At 39.6% G+C, this 26468-nt stretch overlaps 1 protein-coding gene across 10 annotated transcripts in view; it reads right to left on the reverse strand.

Moving 5' to 3' along the window:
* SLC30A6 (solute carrier family 30 member 6) overlaps positions 1-26468 on the reverse strand; it is a 58200-nt gene that overhangs the window by 26487 nt on the left and 5245 nt on the right. For 3 of the 10 annotated variants that reach the window (XM_055108080.2, XM_055108081.2, XM_055108082.1), the window contains exons 2-10: positions 26072-26158; positions 23311-23395; positions 22102-22144; positions 19858-19977; positions 13114-13179; positions 5055-5135; positions 4517-4552; positions 3487-3581; positions 84-132 (exon numbers count right to left, since the gene is read on the reverse strand). In XM_055108080.2, the coding sequence (XP_054964055.1) occupies positions 84-132; positions 3487-3581; positions 4517-4552; positions 5055-5135; positions 13114-13179; positions 19858-19977; positions 22102-22144; positions 23311-23395; positions 26072-26158 (662 nt within the window). Of the gene's footprint in view, positions 1-83; positions 133-3486; positions 3582-4516; positions 4553-5054; positions 5136-13113; positions 13180-19857; positions 19978-22101; positions 22145-23310; positions 23396-26071; positions 26159-26468 lie in introns of those variants that run through there. The other 7 variants (XM_003822011.7, XM_003822010.7, XM_063595010.1 and 4 more) reach the window with 5 other exon arrangements.

The following is a 26468-nucleotide window of genomic DNA, read 5'->3' on the forward strand; positions in this document are numbered from 1 at the left end:
GAATAATTTAAGTTCCCATGATAGATGCATTTCTTGTGTATTCCTTTAAATTACGCATATCATGAAACTCCATAACATCTTACCTTCGACTAAGATCTGCAACATGCTCTTGAAGCCAGCTCGTACTAGCAGCTTTAAGAAGAAAATACTTAAATTATCTATATAGAAGAAAAAAAAACCACTACCTGAAATATTTGAGTTCTTTAATTTTAAAAAATAAATTTGGCAGTGACTGAATAACATTACAAAAGAACATGCTACTCCTCAAATCTATAAATGTTTCCTCTTTTATGCCCTTATGCCACTAATTCAAAAGCAGTTTCAACTATTATACAATATACAGTTGACCTGAAGGAATTTATGTCATTGTTACTATTAATTTAAAGTTTTAAAGGTTCTTTACACTTTTTCTTTTGAGATGGAGTTTTGCTCTTTCTGCCCAGGCTGGAGTGCAGTGGTGCCATCTCGGCTCACTGCAACCTCTGTCTCCCGCGTTCAAGCAATTCTCCTGCCTCAGCCTCCCATGTGGCTGGGATTACAGGCACGTGCCACCACACCTGGTTAATTTTTTATTTTTAGTAGAGACGGGGTTTCACCATGTTGGTCAGGCTGGTCTTGAACTCCTGACCTCAGGTGATCCACCTGCCTCGGCCTCCCAAAGTGCTGGGATTACAGGTGTGAGCCACCACGCCCGGCAGTTCTTTATACTTTTAAGCAGAGCTTCCTAACTAGTATGCTGAGAACAGGCCATAGGTACAGGCTGAGGATCCCAAATCTGAAAACCAAAAATCCACAACTTTGAGTACCAACATGATACTCAAAGGAAATGCTCATAGGAGCGTTTCCAATTTTAAATTTTCAGGTTTGGGATGCTCAATCCATACATATAATGCAAACACTCCGAAATCTAAGACAACCTAAAATGTGAAACACTTCTGGCCCCAAGCATTTCAGATAAGGGATATTCAAACTACATACAAATTAATTCCCTCAACTCTCAAAAAAGCCAGGTGAGAACCTGGGTACCTACCTGGCTAGAATTAAATAGGTTATTCTATGTAAATTATTTAGCAGTGCTCGGCATATAGAAAGTACTTAATATTATTTCCCACTCAAATTTCAAGTAATTTCACAAATCTTTTTTCTTTTTTTTTTGTTTTGAGATGGAGTTTCACTTTTGTCACCCAGGCAGGAGTGCAATGACGTGATCTCGGCTCACTGCAACCTCCGCCTACCGGGTTCAAGGGATTCTCCTGCCTCAGCCTCCCGAGTAGCTGGGATCACAGGCGCCTGCCACCATGCCCGGCTAATTTTTATAATTTTTTAGTAGAGACAGGGCTTTGCCATGTTGGCCAGGCCGGTCTCGAACTGCTGACCTTGTGATCCGCCTGACTTGGTCTCCCAAACTGCTGGGATTACAGGTGTGAGCCACCAGACCCAGCCTTCATTTTTTTTTAAAGCCAGAGTCCTGCTATGTTTCCTAGGCTGAACTCAAACTCCTGAACTCAAGCAATACAACCACCTCAGCCTCCTGAGTAGCTGGGACTAGAGGCACATGCTACCAAGCCCAGCTAATGTCACAAATCTTGATGTTTCTGGGAACCTTCATTTCCAGCTAATGAAAATATAAAGTAGGCTGGGAGCAGTGGCTCACGCCTGTCGTCCCAGCACTTTGGGAGGCTGATGTGAGAGGACTGCTTGAGCCCAGGAGTTTGAGACCAGCCTGGGTAACACAGGGAGACTTTGTCTCTATTAAAAAATAAATAAATAAATACATAAAATATAATAAAATATAAACTAGATAACTTTTCTGGAAATAAATTTGGCAATATACAACAAAGCCTTTGAAAAATACCGTATTTTTAATCCAGTAAATAATTCCTTCTCGGGGAATTTATCCTACAGAAAGAATAAAAAATGCAGACAAAGTTGATCTAAAGAGGCTGATTATAGAGTTACTTATAAAAGGAAAAGTTAGAAATGTATAAAATATTTTAAAATATTCATAACAATATTATGCAAACATTAAAAAATCATTTACATTCAAAGAGTATTTAATGAGAAGCAATACTGAAGACATAATGCTAATAAAAAAGCCAGACATGGCCGGACGCAGTGGCTCACACCTGTAATCCCGGCACTTTGGGAGGCCAAGGTGGACAGATCACCTGAGGTCAGGAGTTCGAGACCAGCCTGGCCAACATGGGGAAACCCCGTCTCTGCTAAAAATACAAAAATCAGCCAGGCATGGTGGCACATTCCTGTAACCCCTTGAACCAAGGAGGTAGAGGTTGCAGTGAGCCAAGATTGCGCCACTGCACTCCAGCCTGGGCAAGAGAGTGAGACTCCGTTTCAAAAAAAAAAAAAAAAGCCAGGCATAAAACTGTAATATATACAATTCTAAGTAAGCACATAAAATTATATGTACGTGTGCATACAAAAAAGTGGAAGGAATAACATAGAAATGTTAACATATTATCTGTGGGTCATAAGGTTATCAGTAGTCTTATTTCCTTCTTGTATCTTCCTGATCTTTACAGGGAAACAGTGTTTCTAAATCTTTGCACCATCTTAAAAATTTCTAGAGTAAGTGTTATAGTATTTTATAAATTATGAATTTTTTTCAAGAAATTCTGGTGATCTTAATTATCATTATTTAATTTTCTAATTCATGCAGTACTTCTTTAACTCATACAAACACAATTTATCTTCATAACATTCATGAAGTTGTTTAAACTTGAATGGGCATTTCAGAAAACTTTCTTCTCTTGACTATCCTAGAGTGAGATCTAAAAAGATCCACACCTATCTGTGCTTCTCTATACTTCAAAGTGTGGGTCTGTGCACACATCCCACTTCTATTTTCACCTCACTTCTCCATCTCTTAGTGGCTAACTCTTTTGTGGGTTAGTGGGATTCCAAAACACTGAAATTATTGAAAAAAGAAAATAATTTAGACTGCAAAAGTGAAAAATCAGTCTGAAGTTGTAAACACTTCAAAATAAAAGAATATTTCCAAAGAAATAAAGTTTGGCTACTTGCAAACATATATGCCCATCCACCGTTGCCAAAGAGAAGTTCCTGGGAACTTACTTTATTAACAGAATACAATTATTTTCAATTAGCATATCAACTAAGAATTCTAAGTATACTGATACTTCTAAAATGCTTACAATAGACTTTTCTTAGATAGATTACACATTTAGAATCTCACATTATTTGGTAAATGTAATTTTTCATCACCACATGATTTAATTTACAGGTCACTCCTGCCTGTTTTAAAATAATTTGTTATTTTAAAGCTTGAACTAATGAGATTTTGTTTTATAATTTTCCACTTAAAAAAGACTTGAGAACATTTGGGCTAGTTCTCTCTTCTCTTCAGAATATACTTCTTCATTGATCTGAGTGAATGAAACAAACAAAAGGCTTGTTTTTATGAGAGATTAGTTGGATTTTTAAATTAATAGTAAATAAAAAACATACCTTCTGAGACATAAGCAAAAGGTTTATTCCGAATAGAAAGCATCGTGAACAGGTTGAAACAAAGAGCCACAAAAGTACCAACTAATAATCTTCCCCTAAAAAGAACAACGATAACATTCACCTTTAATTTGTTCTTGGTATTATCAGTATGTAATTTCAATACGTAGAGGGACTAAGAGGTGGGAAGGTAAAGTGGTCTGCTTTAATGATTTGGTGTTTCCAGATACAGAATCTGAACTTAGTTTCTAGCCCCATCACCCATGTCCCATCTACTGTTGCTCCATCTTACAAAGGATAAGTAAGGGCTTTTAGCATTAACAGTATCTTGCTACAGGTAAACGCTGTTATAAATCTGTATAAATATCAATGGTATTTGTTTTACGATATACTGGACAAGTCAGACTTTGCGGAATTAAACTGATCAGAATAGATAAGGTCCATATAGTTGGCAGCTCTGTGGTTGAGAAATACAATTGTTTTTTCATATATATGATACATACAATTCTCTTTTCATATATATATGAAAATCACATAGTTGCAATATATATGAAACATATATACATTTCTTTTTTTTGGAGACAGGGTCTCACTCTGTTGTCCAGGTTGGTCTTGAACTCCTGAACTCAAGCGAGCCTCCTGCCTTAGCCTCCCAAAGTGCTGGGATTACACTGAATCCCTGAGCCTCGTCCAATTCTCTTTTCTACAGGTGCTATGCAAAGATTTTGAAGGTCAAATTTGAAATTACAGAAGACTAGGGGAAGCTGGGTTAGTGTTTCCTAGGCCTGGAAATAATGAGAAGCCTGAAGCCAAGATAGAAAGGCCTTCCTGTGTAGTATAACAATATTTAGAACTTGGGAACTGTTAAGAGTAAAGAAACGGAGTCTTAGTATTAGGGAATTTTGTTTGTGAAATACCAGCAAAAACGTTATGTTGCCACAGTCTGAAATCTGACATTGGCCAACTGTTTAATAATACATCAATTAATAATTAAGAATCAATAGTAAATTATATATCGAAAATAAAATCTCACGTGTGTATCTCGGGCTGTTCCAAAAAGCGTTCTGCACTAAAAGAAATAAAAATATATTAAATAAGTCCTATAAATTATAAAGTTAAAAAGCTTTATTAAATATATCATTAACCCACCTTAAAGTTCACAAAATCTTTTAATATTATAACTATTAACTATTAGCAGTGATGAGGCAAGGAGACTCACAAATTATCCTTTTTAGTTGTTTTCTTTTTTCACAAATTATCGTTAATATGTAATGTCTATCTTTCTCTGCCAAGCCTATTTCAACGGGTTTGTAATAAGCATCAAACATGCCTGACTGAATCTCTGTTTCATTCACAACCACTTCTGATTCAATTTAGTAGCATTAAGGAAGGAAGTAAAAAAAATGAAACAGAAGAAAAAGTCTGAAACATAAAGAAAGTGTACTATCAAAACTCCAGCCCTGCTCATCTAAATTTTCATACCCTTGAAAGCAAATGTGTCTGACGGGTTTCTTTCATGTTCCCAAAGGTGTCATAGGGGGGATTTAGAATAATATCCTATACAAATGTACCTTTCTTTTAATATAAAGAGAGCTCCCAACTGTGCCAAGACTGTGGAGGCAAATACAGCCAGGACTTCTAATCTTTCAAACCTGAAACCAAAACATTAATTAGATCATCACAATTCTTTCAATTCACAAACCGGTCTCTCTAGAACACATTTACATTCATTTATTTGCTCACTTAATATACATATGTGCTGTCTACTATGAGCCAAACACTGTTGGAGCAGATTAGGGTTTCTAGAATAATAATAAACAATGAAAATCACAGATTCCAAAGAGTACCTATTTGTACAATTCCTAGGACTCAGAAGAGAGAGCACCTTCAGCCCATGTCAGAGGCTTTCTCTTTCCAGAAAAACTTTAAAATGATTAAAAAAAAAAAAAGACAATTACCAGGACCCAATTATAGTCCTTATTTTTCTAGAAATAATCACAATCATAATAATAACACTTAATTGACCCACTGTGCGTTAGACACCAAAGTGCTTAACATATTACCTTATCTAAACCTCCCAACACCTTATTAGAATTACTTTATCCACTTTTTAATTTTTTTCAAGAGATGGGGGTCTCGCTATGTAGCCCAGGCTGGACCCTGAACTCCCAGGCTCAAGTAATCCTCCCAGCTGCTCAGCCGCTCAGCCTCCCGAGTAGATGGGACTACAGGCATGTGCCACCACACTTGGCTCATTTTTTTTTCCCAAACAGATAAGAAATTTAGGACACGAAGAAGAAAAGTAACTGTTTAGAGTCATATAGATAGCAACTAGAAGGTTTTCAAACTCAAACACTCTGACACTAGAATTCATATTTTAACCACTTATTATACTGCCTCTCATTTCTATACATAATTACAGTGAATTATGAGTATATTTTATAATCCCTAGACTATAAGCCAGAGGCCAGGAACTGTTGTTTTAGGTTTTCCTGCAACACATGGTCTAATGGTATTCAATATTTATGGTAAGTATAAATGCTTAAAATTTTTCAAGAAAATAATCATGGAGGCACAGAAAAGACAAAAAAATTAAGACTGTAGGTCACATTGTTATTTGTAAAGGAAAAATGCTGGAATCAACAATAGAACATTATATATTGTTAAACAAAAAAAGTATTTACTGACATGGAAAAAGGTGAGTGAAAAAGTAGGTTATGATAGAATACAAATTGTGTTGTTTTCCAGCTACTGAAAAAATAAAAAAGAACAGGAAAAAACAGTATGCAAATGCACCAATGTTATTTGTGGAAGTTGAGAAGCTGATATTAAAATGCATATGGAACTGCAAAATGTGAAGGAAAGCAAAGATAACCTTGAAGAAGAACGAAGCTGGAAGATTTATACTACCAGATATCAATAGGTATTTCAAAGCTGTAATAACTGACATAGTGCAGTACTAATCCAAGTACAAATACACCAAACTGTACAGAAAAGAGAATCTAGAAACAGGCCTACACATATATAGTCCTCTGATTTGTGAAAAATGTGGCACATAAAAGCAGTAAAGAAGAGCCAGGCGCGGTGGCTCACACATGCAATCCCAGCACTTTGTGAGGCCGAGGCAGGCACATCACTTGAGGCCAGTTCAAGACCAGCCTGGCTAACATGGCGAAACCCAGTCTCTACTAAAAATACAAAAAATTAGCTGGGCGTGGTGGTGCGGGCCTGTAATCCCAGCTGCCTGGGAGGCTGAGGCACGAGAATTGCTTGAACCTGGGAGATGGAGGTTGAAGTGAGCCGAATTGCGCCACTGCAGTCCAGAATATGCCTTTACTCCTGCTTCACACCATACCAAAAAAATCTATTCCAACTGGATTGTAGGATTAAATATGAAAAATCAAACAGTAAGGCTTCTAGGTGATAACAGAACAAAGTGTCTTTCTGACCTGGGGGTATGCCAAGATTTCTTAACAAGTACACAAAAGGACCAACCCAAAAAAAAAAATTTAATTTAAAACTTTTTTTTTTTTTTTGAGATGGAGTCTCACTCTGTCGCCCAGGCTGGAGAGCAATGACACGATATTGGCTCACTGCAACCTCCGCTTCCTGGGCTCAAGTGATTCTCCTGCCTCAGCCTCCCAAGTAGCTGGGATTACAGGCACCCACCACCATGTGTGGCTAATTTTAGTATTTTTAGTAGAGATGGGGTTTCACCATGTTGGTCAGGCTGGTTTCCAACTCCTGACCTCAAAAGATCCGCCCACCTCACCCTCCCAAAGTGCTAGGATTACATGCGTGAGCCACTGCGCCCGGCCTAAAATTTAAAACTTTTATTCATCAGAAGATACCATTAAGAGAAAGAAGGGCAACTAAGAAGGAGAAGATACTTATATATAAAGAACTGTTACAGATTAATACAGAAAAACAGGAAATGGTTAAAAGATTTTTACAAGCATTTTAAAAAAGAGGTGATCTGAATGGTTAATCAACATAGGCAAAGGTGCTCAATTAGTCATAAGGAAAATAACTTAAAACCACAATGAAATACCACTGCATACCATAGAATGGCCTTTATGAAAAAAGACAATAACAGCTGGGCATGGTGGCTCCACACCTGTAATTTCAGCTACTCGGGGTGTGGGAGGATCGCTTGAAGCCAGTTCAAACCAGCCTGGGCAATATGGTGAGACCCCTGACTCCAAAAATATTTTAAAAATTAGCCAGGCATGGTGGGATGTGCCTGCAGTCCTAGCAACTCAGGAGGCTGAGGCAGGAGAGCCACTTGAGCCCAGGTGTTGAAGGCGGCAATGAGCTATGATCATGCCACTGTACTCCAACATGGGCGACAGAGTTAGACCCTGCCTCAAAAAAAAAAAAAAGGCCGGGTGCGGTGGCTCATGCTTATAATCCCAGCACTTTGGGAGGCCAAGGTGGGTGGATTACTTGAGGTCAGGAGTTCAAGACCAGCCTGGCCAACATGGTGGAACCCCATTTCTACTAAAAATAAAAATAAAAAAAATTAGTCAGGCATGTTGGTGCATGCCTGTAGTCCCAGCTACTCAGGAGGCTGAGGCACAAGAATCGCTTAAATCCGGGAGGTGGAGGTTGCAGTGAGCCAAGGTCGCACCACTGCACTCCAGCCTGGGCGACCAAGTGAGATGCTGCCTCAAAAAGAAGAAGAAGAAAAAAAAAAAGACAGTATCAACTGTTGGCAAGGACAGGAAGCAAATGCAACTCTCAAACACTACCAGTGGGAGTATAAATTGGTAAAACTGCTCTGGAAAACGGTTTGGTATTATCTTATCTTTTAATAATGAACATGCAAATCCAAACTAATTCCACTCAAAGATACACATACCCAACATAAATGGGTACACATGTGCACTAAAAGATATATACAAGAATGTTCAGAAGTAGTTTTATTTATAATAGCTAAAAAGTGAAAGTCATCTAAATGTCCTTAACAATTAAGCAATTTGTGACATATTCATATAATGGAATATGAGAGCAATGAACAAGAATGAACAAGATAGTACATACTATATTCCATCTACAGGATATTCAGAAACAGGCAAAACTAATATGCAATGTTAGAGGTCAGATTACCAGTTACTTCTGGTAGGGTCTGAATGGACACGAAGGGAGGTTTTGGGGGACTTGTAATGTTTTATATCATGATCCAGATAGTAACTATACAAATGTATTCATTTCTTAAAATTCATCAAATTGCACAAAGATATTACAGAAAACAAGACAGGGTTCCTACTTCTATGAAATTTACTTTTTATTTTTTATTTTTTGAGACGGAGGATGGAGTACAGTGGCACGATCTTGGCTCACTGCAGTCTCCGCCTCCCGGTCTCAAGTGATTCTCCTGCCTCGATCTCATGAGTAGGTGGGACGACAAGCTCACACCACCACACCTGGCGAATTTTTGTATTTTTAGTAGAGATGAGGTTTCACCATGTTGGTTAGGCTGGTCTCGAACTCCTGACCTCAGGTGATCCTCCCACCTCGGCCTCCCAAAGTGCTGGGATTATAGGCATAAGCCACCACACCCAGCTCTGAAATTTACCTTTTAAAGGGTAGGGACAGAAAAACAAATACCTTGTTTGGTAAGTTCTGTACAGAGAATTATAGTAGTCTGATGTGACAAGAGATTAACCAGATGACTATTTTTGATTGGGCCATTCAGTCACTTAATGGAAATTAGCATTTAGTGATATTAAGATATGAATAACACGATGAAGCCAGCCTTGCAAAGATCAGGTGAAGAGCATATCAGGCAGATCTTATATAAAGGACCTAAAATGGGAATGAGTTAGTAGTGTTCAAACAACAAAAAGAAAGTCAGTATCCTATAGAGGCCATGAGAAGATTAAGTTGAAGAAAAGTAGGCAGGGTCCTGATCATATAAGGGCTTTGTAAATTAGAAAAAGGAGTTAGGATTTTATTCCAAGTATTACGGGAAACAACTGGATGGTTTTAAGGGGAGAGGGATAATATGATACAGGTTTAAAAAGAAAAACACTGGCTGTAAATGAAAGTAGCTTGGTCTGGGCTGGCAGTAGTGGAGACAGAAATGGGATTGGGGGGTAATTCTGGATGTGTTTGTAGGTTACCTTGACATAATTAATCTGCTAATAGATTAAATGTGGGTGATGAGAGACAGTAATCAACAGAAATTCCCAGAATTTTTTGTTTGAGCAACAGAGTGCTGATGGTATTTACTGAGATGGGGAAAACTACAAAGGAATAGGTTTTTGAGGAAGAAACCAAGAATTTTTTCCTAAGTTTAAGACACCAATTAGACATCCGTGTGAAGCTGTCAAGAAGGTAGTCTGAAATTCTAGATAGTTCTCAGGCCTAGAGAACTGGATTTTGAAGTCTCCAGATATATGTGATACTTCAGCTATGTGATCGATTACAAATATATTTGAGTGTTTAACTTTATTGCTTAGCTGCTCCTTTCTTTCCTGTTCACTCTAAGCAAGTGAGCCAAAATGGGAGCTGTCATGTCCTTACACGACCTTGTCTTCTATCCACAGTAACTGATCTATGAAGACTGATGCCTGTTCCAAGCTGGCCCAAGCAACAGTTCTTTCTCATGATTTTCTGAACTAGGCAGCATTTATTTTCCAGAAATACTCTAGCTAGCTCTTTATTGCCTACCATAAATATTATTTTAACAGTAGTAATTTATTATTTCCTCTCTCGGATGAAGGTGAGAAGGTGTGAATTAAGGTCTTGATAGGAGCATCATTCCAGATTGATGGAGAAAAGTGGTCTGAGAGACTGAACAGGACATGCAGAGAAAAGCAGGCCTGGGAGGCAAAAAAATGACAATGTCCTCAGTGGTCTAGTGCCTGCGCCAGTTACTGTCTTTCCACAGTAGTTTGGTTACATAAATTATAAAAGTCCTCCCATTTTTTCCCCCGAACTCATTTTTCTTTTTCTTTTTCTTTTTTTTTTTTTTTGGAGACAGCGTCTAGCTCTGTCTCCCAGGCAGGAGTGCAGTGGCACCATCTCACTCACTGAAACTTCTGCCTGCCAGGTTCAAGCCATTTTCCCAATTCAGTCTCCTGAGTAGCTGGGAATGCAGGCACGCCCCACCACACCCAGCATCTTTTTGTATTTTTTTGTAGAGACGGGGTCTCGCTCTTTGCTCAGGATGGTCTCAAACTCCTAAACTCAAGTGATCGACCACCTGGGCCTCCCAAAATGCTGGGATTACAGGCATGAGCCACTGCATCTGACTCCCCAAACTAATTTTTTTTTTTTTTTGAGACAGAGTCTCGCTCCGTCACCCAGGCTGCCGTGCAGTGGCACAATCTCGGCTCACTGCAACCTCTGCCTCCTAGGTTCAAGTGATTCTCCTGCCTCAGCCTCCCAAGTAGCTGGGATTACAGGTGCCTGCCACCATGCCCAGCTAATTTTTGTGTGTGTGTTTTTAGTAGAGATGGGGTTTTGCCATGTTGGCCAGCCTGGTCTCAAACTCCTGACCTCAGGTGATCCACCCACCTTGGCCTCCCGAAGTCCTGGGATTATAGGCGTAAGCCACCGCACCAGGCCCCAAACAAAGTTAGATTTCTGTCACTTGCAGTGGCAGATTTCCTTATATGGATATATCTATACCTTACAACTGATTATCATAGTGATAATGCAACTCTCTCAAGTTTCAGTGACACAGGCTGGGCCTGGCACTTTGAGGCCAGGAGCTGGACACCAGGTTGACCAACATGGCGACACTCCATCTCTACTAAAACTATAAAAATTAACTGGGTGTGGTGGTGCACACCTGTAATCCCAGATACCCTGGAGGTTGAGGCATAAGAATTGATCGAATCTGGTAGGTGGAGGTTGCAATGAGCCAAGATCACACCACTTCACTTCAGCCTGGGCGACACAGCAAAACTGTCACACACACACACAAAAAAAAGAAAAAAAGTCTGGGTGTGGTGGATCACACCTGTAATCCCAGCACTTTGGGAGGCAGAGATAGGTGGATCATTTGAGGTCAGGAGTTCAAGACCAGCCTGGCCAACATGGTGAAACCCCATCTCTACTAAAAATACAAAAAAAAAAAACTTAGCCAGGCGTGGTGGCACACGCCTGTAATCCCAGGTACTCGGGAGGCTGAGGCAGAAGAATCGCTGGAACCCGGAAGGCAGAGCCTGCAGTGAGCCCAGATCATGCCACCGCACTTCAGCCTGGGTGACAGAGTGAGAATCCGTCTCAAGAAATAAATAAAATTAAAAATAATATTTTTAAAAAATTCATTTTGATTTATGATTGATTTATGAAAATCCTTATTTTGCATTAAAATTTTTGTTTACTTCTTCCCATTGTTTAAGTAAATAAAACCTAATAGTCCCAATGAACGGTATGGTGGAAAAGAAGACTAAGTTTGGTCCAAAAGTTTCTTTACTAAAGTGAAATTCCTTGGTCGATATGCCTCTTCAGGTAAAAAAAAAAATTAATAAAGTAAAATTCTTTCAAGTTGTTTCCTAGAATCTAAAAGGATCTCATGTTTAAATACATTTTTAAACCTTTAATATAAAAGATTATTTCCTTTCAACTTTCAGTAAATTTTTTTTTTTGAGACAGGGTCTTACTCTTGCCATCTGTAATGCAGTGATGCAATTATAGCTCACTGCACCTCAAACTCCCGGGCTTAAGCAATCCTCCCACCTCAGCTTCCCATGCAGCTGGGACCACAGGTGTATACCACCATGTCCAGCTAATTAAAAAAAATTTTTTGTAGCGACAGGTCTCACTATGTTGCCCAGGCTGGCTTCTAACTCAAGCAATCCTCCTGCCTCAACCTACCAAAGTGCTAGGATTACAGGCATGAGCCACCACACCTGGCCTCAGTAATTTTTAAAATTATGGAAACAAATCTCAAATTATTTGTTGATCTATTGCTATCACAAATCCAGTGTCAGATGAAAATCCATCTTTACCACTGCCTATTATTAAACTATATCACATTTATTTAACATCTAGAAGATAAACTAACATGAAAATCCTTTGTACTTGCTCTTGCTAAAATAAATCCCCAAAATATTAGAGAACTTAATGTGAACTTTTTAAAATATTTGCTTTATAAAATACAAAAAACTTAATGTGAACATTTTATTTTAATATGATTTATACCTTAAATATTTATGCTTCTTGGAAGATGCTTTTCTATTTTCTCTTGAGAAGGAGTCTTGCTCTGTTGCCCAGGCTGGAGTGCAATGGCATGATCTCGGCTCACTGCAACCTCCGTCTCCTGGGTTCCAGCGATTCTCCTGTCTCAGCCTCTCAAGTAGCTGGAATTACAGGTGCATGCCACCACGCCTGGCTAATTTTTGTATTTTTAGTAGAGATAGGGGTCTGCCATGTTGGCCAGGCTGGTCTCGAACTCCTGACCTAAGGTGCTCTGCCTGCCTCAGCCTCCCAAAGTGCTGGGATTACAGGCGTGAGCCACTGTGCCCAGCCTATCTATTTTCACTATCTGATCATCATTTCACTAAGTACGCAGCATTTATTTTCCAGAAATACTCCAGCTAGCTCTTTATCGTCTACTATAAATAATACTTTAGTAGTCATAAGTTAGCAGAAAATAAAATAATTTGAACTTACCCAAATGAATAGACAGGGCTAGGTTTCCTCATTGTTACCCAGTAACTTATTAAACATGTCATTAAACTAAGTAAAAAGAAAAATAAATTTAGTATTAGAACTAGAAGAGAACATGTGAAGATAAATTAAGTTTTCAGAATTCCTAAGTGGTTGAAAGTTATCTGTGTTTGCACAGAATAAATTAATAATAAATTATTCTAATAATTTATTAAGATAATAAATTCTAGTAGTTTACCATCTAATCACAGTGAGCATCTGAACATGTGGTATACTTGGAAGATTTTAACATGTGAAGGAACAGAATAAAGTTATAATACATCAAGTCGGTAAAGTAGAACCTAAACTCATACTTCCACTACACAATGTTATTCACCCTAAATGGTTTCTGTAACTGAAAATGCTAAAAAATGACACATATGATCAATTTTAACTTTGATACGCTTCATCTTTGTTAAAAGTTAACATAAATATTAATAATACCTTGACAACATTTTGAGTGAGATAAAATTATGTTCATTTTCCAACTATAGTAGATTCACTCTAAAACAAGTTACTACAATATGAAATTGAGGTAACAACTATCTGCGTTAGACCCAGTTAAATATGTTAGTTACCTGATTAATAAAAGGCATGCTTTTTTTTTTTTTTTTTTGAGACAGAGTCTCGCTCTGTTGCCCAGGCTGGAGTGCAGTAGTGCCATCTCGGCTCACTGAAACCTCTTCCTTCCAGGTTCAAGTGATTGTCCTGCCTCAGCCTCCCAAGTAGCTGTAATTACAGGCGTGCACCACCATGCCTGGCTAATTTTTATATATATTTTTTTAGTAGAGACGAGGTTTCGCCATGTTGGCCAGGCTGGTCTTGAACTCCTAGCCTCAAGTGATCCACCTGCCTTGGCCACCCCAAAGTGCTGGGATTACAGGCGTGAGCCACCGCGCCTGGCCAAAAAGCCATCCTTATAATATACTCCTATCTCATGGATCTTGAAGACATCAAAGTATTTTGAAATCCTTAAATGGAAATATGAAAGGCTCCATGAAGCAGGGAGACAAGAGTCCGTCTCCCTAGCTCACAATTCCTCAGTTCTCAGTTATTAACTATCCTTCATTTTTTTCTCCATCTATATTACAGCATGAACTGATATATGTTCTTTTTTTAGATGGAGTCTCACTCTATCGCCCAGGCTGGAGTGCAATGGCGCGATCTCGGCTCACTGCAACCTCCGCCTCCCGGGTTCAAGTGATTCTCCTGCCTCAGCCTCCTGAGTAGCTGGGATTACAGGCATGCACCACCATGCCCGGCTAATTTTTGTATTTTTAGTAGAGATGGGCTTTCACCATGTTGGCCAGGCTGGTCAGGAACTCCTGACCTTGTGATCCACCCACCTCGGCCTCCCAAAGGGCTGGGATTACAGGTGTGAGGCACCGTGCCTGGCTGAGAACTGGTATGTTCTTAACATGACCCTACTCCCTGGCCACAGCTGACTCATCCACAGATAGGCACCTGACGCATGTAACCTAAGCTGCGTCAAAATGCTGCTCTGGATTTGAAAGTAGAATTTGGAACTGCAACCAAGGCATTCCAGGCTTAATTTGGCTGCTTTCCTGAATGATGGAAATGCACATTTGAAAATTTGGAGTAGTATTTGTATTTCTATCCCTGGATTTGCGAGTAGGGAAGGCTGACCTACAGGAAGAAAATAGCTCAACAGTGTCCATGTACAGGGAACAGAGATGAGAGATAAAGAGAAGTTTGATTCTTACAATGGGGCCCAGTTAAACCTCTGCCCTCAGATTCCATTAACACCCCTGAATCTGTAGAATTAAGTATCCTACACCTTTGCTCCCCCAATATAGCTCCAGTGGAAGTCTGATGGCTGCAATCAAAAGAGCCCTGGCTAACTCCTTGAGAGTACTTCACACTCATCATGACAGGGTTCATATAGTGTGCTAATCTCACTTCCAATTCATGTAAGCAGCAAGAATATGGTATTTACATTGAAGTTAAGCAAATAATCTAGGTTGGTTTTGAATGGATGAATGATTTTTGAAATTGCATCGGATAAAGGCAGCCAAATGAGTTTCTGCAGTCAGAAATATACAATTAGGCTGGGCGTGGTGGCTCATGCCTGTAATCCTAGCACTTTGGGAGGTCAGGGCAGGTGGATCACTTGAGAGCCCAAGAGTACAAGACCAGCCTAGGCAACATGCCGAGACCCCGTCACCACAAAAATACACAAAAATTAGCCAGGTGTGGTGGTGAACACCTGTAGTCCCAGCTACCCCAGAGGCTGGGGTAGGAGGATCGCCTAAGCCCAGGAGAATGCAGCTGCAGTGAGCCATGACTATGTCACTGTACTCAGCCTGGGTGACAGAGTAATATCCTGTCTCAAAAAAAAAAAAAGAAAAGAAAAGAAAAGAAAAACGAAATATACAATTGAAGCTTCAATCATTAATTTATTATTTATGGGTTTTTTTTGAGACGGAGTCTCACTCTGTCGCCCAGGTTGGAGTGCAGTGGCACAATCCTGGCTCACTGCAACCTCTACCTCCCAGGCTCAAGCGATTCTCCCACCTCAGCTTTCCAAGCAGCTGGGATTACAAAAGTGCGCCACCATGCCCACCTCATTTTTTGGTATTTTAGTAGAGATGGGTTTTTACCATGTTGCCCAGGGTGGTTTCAAACTCCTGAGCTCAGGGAATCTGCCAGCCTCGGCCTCCCAAAGTGCTGGGATTACAGGCGTGAGCCACCTCGCCCGGCCAAAGCTTCAATTATTAATTGTAAAATTTTTCTTTGTAAATAATACTCTATAGATAAGATTTGTTAATAATAAGAAATCTGAAAAATTCAGTGTCTAAATATTAACTTTTGAAAATTTTACCCTTAAAAATGGATAAAAATCTCTGAAAATTTTTCTATAATTCATCAATTTTAAGAAGTACATGTTTTTTCACATCTTAATAATCCTCAAATCAGGGTTAGTCTTACAACTTACAGTACATCACAGTTGAATTAGCAGCATTTTTCTTGGGGACACATAAAATAAGTATTTGTCTTAAAACTGTTGGCATCTAATATTTGATGAAATATGGTACACTGATCGAATTTACTTCCCATTACTACATAAATCTGAAAAATCAGTACCCATTTATTAACAAATCATTCAATATGTTTGATTTTATTTATATGCGTAAATCATTTTAATTTCCATAGTTTAGTAACACCACTTTGGTATTAATGTTCTCCAATAAAATATATTTCTACACCTCTTTGTAAAACAGTAGCATTTATTAACACTTAAAATTCTAAAATCAAATAACCACTTTCTTCTGTGTTTGGATATTAGTGAAGCTCTAAATGAATCTAAATCACACCTGTCATATGAAACGTTATGTAGCGATAGCTAACTCATATGGCAGATTGTGAGCCTCTAAAGAAAGAAACTTCCTCAAATTAAATGAAAAGATTTTCCTTATGAACCTTAAGACATAAGGGAAACATTATTACTTTAGTTTTAAAATTTGACTATTTTTATTACCGTTAGTTTGTTATCAAATATGGTTGGTAACATTAGTAACTATTCCCCAAAGTAACTTTTTAAAGTACATGCATGGGCTGAGCGCGGTGGTTCACGCCTGTAATCCCAGCACTTTGGCAGGCTGAGGCGGGAGGACCACCTGAGGTCAGGAGTTCAAGACCAGCCTGGCCAACATGGTGAAACCCCATCTCCACTAAAAATACAAAAATTAGCCGGGCATGGTGGTGGGTGCCTGTAATCCCAGCTACTCGGGAGGCTAAGACAGGAGAATCGCTTGAGACCGGGAGGTGGAGGCTGCATGCAGTGAGCCAAGATCGTGCCACTGCACTCTAGCTTGGGTGACAGGATGAGACCCTGTCTCAAAAATAAATAAATAAAATCCTTTTTTTTTTTTTTTTTTTTTTTTTGAGACAGGGTATCAGTCTGTCACCAAGACCCAAGACTGGATTACAGTGGTGCAATCATAGCTCACTGCAGCCTTGACCTTTTGGGCTCAAGTGATCCTACTGCCTACTATTCAGTGAGTAGCTGGGATTACAGGTGTGTACCACCAAACTTGGCTAATTTTTAAAATTTTTTGTAGAGAAGAGGTTTCACTGTATTGCCCAGGCTGGTCTTGAACTCCTGGGCTCAAGCAGTCCTTTCACCTTGGCTTCTCAAAGTGCTGGAATTACAGGCATGAGCCACTGTGCCTGGTCTATAGGGTATCTCTCTGTCACTGAGGCTGGAGTACAGTGCTAAGATCATAGCTCTCTGCAGCCTCAAACTCCTGGGCTCAAATGTCCTCCTGCCTCAGCCTCCCAAAGCACTGGGATTACAGGCATGAGACACCACTCTTGGCGGTAACATATTTAAACTGCTTTTTATTTATTTTTAAATTGGAGTTATTTATATAATTAAAATTCAAAATTTACAACAGATATATAGTGGGAAGATTTTAAACTTGTCTCCCTGCCAGAGTCTTCCTCTTCAAAGACACCTATTATTATCAGTTTGTTTATCTTTCCTATGTATATTTACGCAAATACAAGCAAATGAATGAGTGTAGTGTGTGGATGTGTATACATGTACGTATTCTTATTCTTTCCCCCTTTTTAATACAAATTGCAGCATACTATATACACTGTTGTGTATCTTGCTTTTTCCCCTCATTAGGACCTCAAAACCATAAAATGCTTTGACTTCATTGTCTAAGGCTACATAATATTTAATTACACAGATAAGTGGGTTCCCTATACCCAGCAGGATCAGTTTCATCTGTTGCTAGAAATGCAAATTCTTGGGTCCTACCCTAGGCCTCCTGAATCAGTAACTCTGGAAATGAAGCAATATGTATTTTAACAAGACCTTCCAAGTAATTCTGATGTATGGTCAAGTTTGAGAATTCTATGATATATACATACCAAAATATGGGGTATACATGCCCCATTATTTCATCATTCATATACTGTTTCCAATCTTTTGTACTGAATAATCTCATATGCAACTCATTTTTAACCACAGGAATATATCTGCAGCATAAATTACTAGAAAAGGAACTGCTACGTTTAAGGTTATGGGCATTTATAAATTTAATTGATATTGCCAAATTGCCCTCGAGATGCTGCACCAATTTATATTCCCACCAGCAATGTATAAAAGTGCCTGTTTCCAGCCAGGACAGGTAGTTCATGCTTGTAATCCCAACGCTTTGGGAGGGAAAGGCAGGAGGATCACTTGAGCCCAGAAATTTGTGACTTGCCTGGGCAACATAAGAAGACCTCATTTCTACAAAATATCAAAAAATTAGGCAGGCGTGGTGGCACAAGCCTGTGGTACCACTCACTCAGGAGGCTGAGCTGGATCATTTGAGCTCAGGAGGTAAAGGCTGAGGCTGCAGTGAGCCGAGGTCAACCCACTGCACTCCAGCCTGAGAAAAAAGAATGCCTGTTTAGCCAAAACAATCCTGAAAAAGAACAAAGCTGGAATATCCACATTTTCCAATTTCAAAACTTACTACAGAGCTGCAGTAATCAAGACTGATGGTACTGGCATAAAGGACAGACATACAGATCAATGGGACAGACCTGAGAATCCAAAAATAAACATTCACAGTTACAGCGAACTGGTGTTTGTTGTTGTTGTTTTGTTTTTTGAGATGGAGTCTCACTCTGTTGTCCAGGCTGGAGTGCAATGGTGCGATTCCGGCTCACTTACTGCAATCTCTGTCCCCCCAGGTTCAAGCGATTCTCCTGCCTCAGCCTCCTGAGTAGCTGGGACTACAGGTGTATGGCACCATGCCCGGCTCATTTTTGTACTTTAGTAGAGATGGGGTTTTGTCATATTAGTCAGGCTGGTCTCAAACTCTTGACCTCAGGTGGTCCACCTGCCTTGGCCTCCCAAAGTGCTGGGATTACAGGCATGAGCCACCACACTTGGCCCGTGAACTGGTTTTTGACAAGGGTACCAAGGCAATTCAATGGGGAAAGTAGTCTTTTCAACAAATGATGATAGGACAACTGGTTATCCACATGCAAAAGAATGAATCTGAACCCCCAATCTCACGCCATTTAAAAAAATTAACTTGGCCGGGTGCGGTGGCTCACGTCTGTAATCCCAGCACTTTGGGAAGCCGAGGCGGGCGGATCACAAGGTCAGGAGATCGAGACCATCCTGGCTAACACGGTGAAACCCTGTCTCTACTAAAAATACCAAAAATTAGCCAAGCGTGGTGGCGGGTGCCTGTAGTCCCAGCTACTCAGGAGGCTGAGGCAGGAGAATGGCATGAACCTGGGAGGCGGAGATTGCAGTGAGCCGAGATCGCGCCACTGCACTCCAGCCTGGGCGACAGAGCGAGAATCCATCTCAAAAAAAAAAAAAAATTAACTCAAAATGGATCAAAGGGCACAGTGGCTCACGCCCATAATCTTAGCACTTTGGGAGGCGGAGGCAGGCAGATGACTTGAGTTTGGGAGTTCGAGACCAGCCTGTTCAATATGGGAAAACCTTGTCTCTACTAAAAATACAAAAACTAATTGGGCATGGTGGCTCATGCCTGTAATCCCAGCACTTTGGGAGGCTGAGGCTGCAGTGAGCCAAGATCATGCCAATGCATTCCACCTGGGGTGACAGAGTGAGACTCCATTTAAAAAAAACAAAAACAACAACAAAAAAAATCAAAGACCTAATTGTAAGAGCAAAAACTATAAAACTCTTAGAGGAAAACATACCTATTGCTCAGGCACGGTAGCTCACGCCTGTTATCCCAGCACTTTGGTAGGCCGAGGTGGGTGGACCACTTGAGGTCAGGAGTTTGAGACCAGCCCGGCCAAAATGGTGAAACCCCGTCTCTAATAAAAATACAAAAAATTAGCCGTGCCTGGTGGTACATGCCTGTAATCCCAGCTACTTGGGAGGCTGAGGCAAAAGAATCACTTGAGCCAAGATCACGCCACTGCACTCCAGCCTAGGTGACAGAGTAAGACCCTAACTCAAAAAAAAAAAAGAAAGAGTAACTATTGATATATGCTACAACAAAACAGAAAAGCATTGTGCTAAGAAGACAGTCATAAAGGACTGTATATTGTATGATTCCACTTATATGACATGTCCAGAGTAGGCAAATCTATCGCGAGAAAAAACTGATCAGTGGTTGCCTAGGGCTGGAGAAGAGAATGGAATGAGTGGGAGAACGGAATGACTGGAGAGTAATAGCTAAGGCGAGTGGTCTCTTTTTGAGACAAGGAAAATATTGTAGGTCAGGCGTGGTAGCTCACACCTGTAATCCCAACACTTTGGGAGGCCAAGGTGGGCAGATCACTTGAGGTCAGGAGTTCGAGACCAGCCTGGCCAACACGGCAACACCCCGTCTCCACTAAAAATACAAAAATTTGCCAGGCGTGGTGGTGCATGTCTGTATTCCCAGCTACTTGGGAGGCTGAGGCAAGAGAATAGCTTGAAACTGGGAGGCGAAGGTTGCAGTGAGCTGAGATCATGCCACTGCTCTCCAGCCTGGGTGACCGAGTAAGATTCCGTCTCAAAAAAAAAAAAAAGAAAGAAAATATTGTAAAGTTGATTATGGTGATGAATGCACAACTCTATGTATGAAGAGACTAAAAGTCATTTTAAGGCATATGAGTTATAGTATCTCAATAAAGCCTTTTTTTTTTTTTTTGAGATGGAATCTCACTCTGTCGCCCAGGCTGGAGTGCAGTGCTGCGATCTCAGCTCACTGCAACCTCTGCCTCCCAGGTTCAAGCAATTGTCCTGCCTCAGCCTCCCGAGTAGCTGGGACTACAGATGCCCACCACCATGCCTGGCTAATTTTTGTTATTTTTAGTAGAGACGGGGTTTCACCATATTGGCCAGGCTGGTCTCGAACTCCTGACTTTGTGATCCACCCTCCTCAGCTTCCCAAAGTGCTGGGATTACAGGCGTGAGCCACTAAGCCTGGCCAAATAAAGCCATTTTTAAAAAAACAAAAGAGCACATGTTTCCCTAATACACTCAACGACACAGGTATACTCAAATTTTTTAAGCTTTCCCAACGTGACAGGCAAAACAGCATCTCAGAGTAATTTTAATTTGCATTTCTCTTACTGTTAGTGAAGATAAGCAACTTTTCATAAGTGTCATTTATATTTCCTTTTCTGCAAACTCTCTGTATGAATTATAATTTTTTTCTTCCTTTTCTTTTTCTTGGTCTTTGTCTTAAATTGTAGGGCCCTTCAAATGTTAGCAAAATTAGCCCTTTGAGGTATGAATTACAAATGTCTTCTCAGGTTATTCTCTGTTTATGGTGACATTTGCTACCTAGAGTTTTTAACTTTAATATAATGAAATTTATAAATATTTTGTTTTTTGAGACTGAGTTTCGCTCTTGTTGCCCAGGCTGGAGTGTGGTGGCACAATCTCGGCTCACTGCAACCTCCGCCTCCTGGGTCCAAGCAAGTCTTATGCCTCACCCTCCCAAGTAGCTGGGACTCCAGGCACACACCACCATGCCTGGCTATTTGTATTTTTAGAAGAGACGGGGTTTCACCATGTTGGCCAGGCTGGTCGTAAACTCCTGACCTCAAGTGATCCACCCGCCTCGGCCTCCCAAAGTGCTGGAATTGCAGGCATGAGCCACCCCACCTGCCCTCTAATTACTGTTATGTCTCTAATTATTGTTGTTTGTGTGTTTCTTCTATGTTGGTAATTTTACTTATTTAGTAGATTACTTTCCTTTAAGCAAAGAAAACTTCTTCATAATCTACTTTTTCTCTCCATAGATTTGCCTGTTTTGGACATTTCATATGAATGAAATCATAAAATATGTGGTCCTTTATGACTGTCTTCATAGCATAATGTTTTTATTGTTTTCTTGTAAGATATCAGTAGTTGCTGTTTTTATTGCTGAATTGTATGGCTATACCACATTTCTACCAAGTTCCTTATTGGCTCCAAAACATTAAGATTTCCTAAAAACTTACCTAAAAAGATCAAAAATGGTCAGGTAAGTATAGGCAGTTAAAGCTGAAAAACAACAAAAAAATGATTAAAAGTATTACTGACCCCTCTAAAAAAATACAGCAAGTTACCAAAATTATTTCTACCAGGGGTATCCATTATCAAAAAAACTTTTGAGTCACGGGCCAACCTCATATATTGGCAGTTATCTAGTAAATCTGATAAATATATGTAGCCAAAGTTGGTTGGTAGAAAAGCTTACTTCCCAACCTGATTTCTCCATTAGGAAAAATGAAGCAATGAATGTTCAAAAGCCCTGTTACCATTTTTCTGCCTGCTTCTGTAATCTCAGCGCTATTTCAAATGTATTGTTTGAATAACTGAACAAAAGAACAATGCAATAAAAAACATAAAAAGATATAAGAAAAAAATTACAGAATTCCCTTTTTAAGGAAAAGCCAACAAACCTCAAAATCTAACTTACAAACTGCATAAATTAAAGTTTTAATCTATTACATTAAAAACAAATCTCCAGCCAGGCACGGTGGCTCACGCCTGTAATCCCAGCACTTTGGGAGGCTGAGGCGGGTGGATCATAAGGTCAGGAGATCGAGACCATCCTGGCCAACACGGTGAAACCCCATCTCTACCAAAACTACACAAATTAGCCAGGCGTGGTGGTACGTGCCTGTAATCCCAGCTACTTGGGAGGCTGAGGCAGGAGAATCGCTTGAACCAGGGAGTTGGAGGATGCAGTGGGCCAAGATCACACCACTGCACTCCAGCCTGGCAACAGAGTGAGACTCCGTCTCAAAAAAAAAAAAAAAAAATCTCCAGATAGATTTAATGATTTTTCAAAAAATAACAGCTTATTTAAAATGAAAATGGCCAGGCATTGTGGCTTACGCCTGTAATCCCAGCACTCTGGGAGGCCGAGGTGGGTAGATCGTTTGAGCTCAGGAGTTTGAGACCAGCCTGGGCAACATGGCGAAACCCCATTTCTGTTTTAAAATATATTTTAAAAGGAAAAAAACTTAAAAAAAAAATTACAATCCTAACAAATGAACAAAAGTTTACAGTTTACAGGGAGGTTTTAAATACAGTCCCTTATTTAAATCATTTGAGTTATATACATTTCAGAATAATATATTCTATGTAAGATATACCTTTATTTCCAATGAGAAAAATAAAAGTAAAAATAACAACTCCATAAAAATACAAAGGTGACATACCTATACTATTAGTAGAACTGCACCACATAAGCAGGAAGCCAGTACATATCAAGTTTATTACACCAAAGAGCAGTATCTTCCAGGACTGTGAAAATAAAAATCACTCTTATGTGTACAGAAGTGATAAATTTCACGGAGTCTGTTCAAGTTGCTACAATTTATACTCTGATAGTCAAAGGAATAAACATAACTTCCTTCAAAAAGTCTGTGTCACACTTTCTACATCTACCAAAATTGTCATCGGCTAAGTTATTATAGTATACAAGTTTAAAAGAATAGTTCCAGAAGGAGAGTTGTTCAAGAGAAAATAAATTCTGACATAGAAATTCTCAAATAGTTGAGAAAAATACACATACATATGCATATCATTTTGTCTCTATAAGTACATATTATAGAGACAATGATGAAGCAAATGGGGCCAAATGTAAGCAACTGGTGAATCTGAATAAAGGGCATGATGATGTTCCTAAAAGTTAGTAATCTTGTCCAGGTGCAATGGCTCACTCCTGCAATCCCAGCACTTTGGGAGGCCAAGGCGGGTGGAGGTCAGGAGTTCAAGATCAGCCTAGCCAACATGGTGAAACCCCGTCTCTACTAAAACAAAAAATCAGCCAGGTGTGGTGGCAGGCACCTCTATTTCCAGCTACTTGGGAGGCTGAGGCAGGAGAATCGCTTGAACCAGGGAAGCAGAGGTTGCAGTAAGACGAGATTGTGCCACTGCACTCCAGCCTGGGCGACAGAGCGAGACTCTGTCTCAAAAAAAAAAAAAAAAAGTACTGACCTTGGCTGTTCAACATCAACCAAGTAAGGTGAGAAATAAGGAAAAATCTTGATTTTGGCAACGCAGAGGTTTTTGGTTACCTTGTAAAAGCTGTTTATGTGAATTAGTGGGCACAAGTACCTAACTGGTATGTGTTTAATAAAGATGGGAAGAAGAGAAGGTGAACACAATGTACTGATAATTCTTTCAAGTAGGTTTGCTACAAAAGGAAGCTGAGAAATGAAGCAGCCCTGAGAGTGGAACTTATAACATGTAATTACGATGCAAGAAAGAGGAGAATGATGCATGATGCAAGAAAAACAATGATGTAAGAAATCGAACAATTATAGGGACATCATCTTTCAGTAGGCAACAAGTGAAAGGATTGCCTTTATAGAGGAGAACTGAAAGCTTGTCCAGAGAAATAGGAGGGAAGGCGGAGTGATGGCTGATGTGCTAATGATAGGATGTAGAAGTTTTCTTCTGATTACTTCTTTTCCCTTGGTGAAACAGGAAGCAAGATCATCAGGTTAGGGTGAGGATGAAGAAGGTATTAGAAGCTTGAGGATAGAAACCAAAGAACATCGTATGAAACAGCCATCTAGGAAATTGGAAAATTGAATGAACAAAGGAAATATAAAATGAAAGAGCACTAATAGGCAGCACTAATGGTCTGTCTGATCATGAATTCAAAGTGAGACCAGTCGCATGGTTTTGTTTCTCTCAGGTTACATTCAGTTGCTTAGATCCAAGTACAGAGTAGAAAGAAAGTGAACTTAATGAAGGTTAGGGATTTTCCAGGAATTAAGACAGAGGGAAGGGGAGCACAAAAGAGTTGAGAACATATAAAAGAAAATCATACTAGCTGGGAGTGGTGGTGTACCCCTGTAATCCCAGCTACTCAAGAGGCTGAGGAAGGAGGATCCCTTGAGCCCAGGAGTTCAAGACCGGCCTGGATAATTTAGCAAGATTCCATCTCAAAAAAAAAAGAACAAAAAGGAGGGAAATGATAATGATGGAGCATAGAATCTAAGTTGGATAAGGAAGCAAATGAGGATAACGGAGTTGAAAAATAGTGAAAATATGGCAGAGTTTCAATTGGAGTGCCCATTGGTACTGCTTATTATTGTTTCATTGAAGCTGGCTTTACTTAAAAGTCATCAAATATTTACTGAATGCTTATATTGTACTTCTATAAAAAGGTGAGCAAAATAGAGACAGTCACTTCCCTCAGAGAGTTTATCATTTAGACAACAATGAGAAGCATGAAACACAGTAACTAGAAGGTTTACATTGGTGGCCTAAAAGGATGGCAATTACATCTTTTTATTTACAGTCTCAAAACATATTTTTCTTGCCCTACATTAAAAATGAGAAAACATGGGCCAGGCACGGTGGTTCACGCCTGTAATCCCAGCACTTTGGGAGGCCGAGGTGGGCGGATCACCTGAGGTCGGCAGTTCGAGATCAGCCTGACCAACATGGTGAAACCCCATCTCTACTAAAAATACAAAAAATTAGCCGGGCGTGGTGGCCCATGCCTGTAATCCCAGCTACTTGGGAGGCTGAGGCAGGAGAATCGCTTGAACCCGGGAGGCAGAGGTTGCGGTGAGCCAAGATCATGCCATTGCACTCCAGTTTAGGCAACAAGAGTGAAACTTCATCTCAAAAAAAAAAATAAATAAAAGAGAAAACATGGCTTTAGATTGGATCCATTTAATTTTTTGAAAACTTAATAACAAAAAGCAACCACAAAACCATTTTTCTTTAAAACACTTCAGAATTAGAATCAAAACTTTAACAGAAGCTTCCTACCAAAGTAAAACAATTTAACACCAAACAACTGCAATTTTACACTAAAAAAATACTTTTCCAACATAGAAAAATGAAAACAGTGTGGCAGGATCAGGAGTGATTTCTATTGGCCTTAAAAATTATCTTTCTTCAATGTTATAATGTTGTTTGTGCAATAATTAAAATTGGGGTTAAGGAATAACTTACCCTTCGGTCAGCTGCTACAAGTCTAAATTCCCGTAACAACTTGCCAAAAAAGGATCTTTGTGGTTTTCGAAAGAGATGAATTGTCCCCTTTCAAACAAACATATACAAATCAGCATTTAGATATTTAATCATCTTCAGAGTTCCTATGACATGATATAGTGGTTCCTATGATATGGTATGAGATAGTGGTAATAATAACCAATATTAAGTACTCAATATACATCAAGCACTTATTCTAGACACTTTATGTGTATTTATGGATTTAATATTCACAATAAACCTATGTGGTGGAGACAACTTTTAGTAAGTCATCCAAAGTCACAGAGCTAGTAAATGGCTGAGCAGAAATTCAAACCCAGGCTTTTTAGCTCCAGACCACACTCTTTATTTTTAAATG

The sequence above is a fragment of the Pan paniscus genome, chromosome 12, assembly GCF_029289425.2.
Source record: "Pan paniscus chromosome 12, NHGRI_mPanPan1-v2.0_pri, whole genome shotgun sequence".
Classification (NCBI taxonomy): domain Eukaryota; kingdom Metazoa; phylum Chordata; class Mammalia; order Primates; family Hominidae; genus Pan; species Pan paniscus.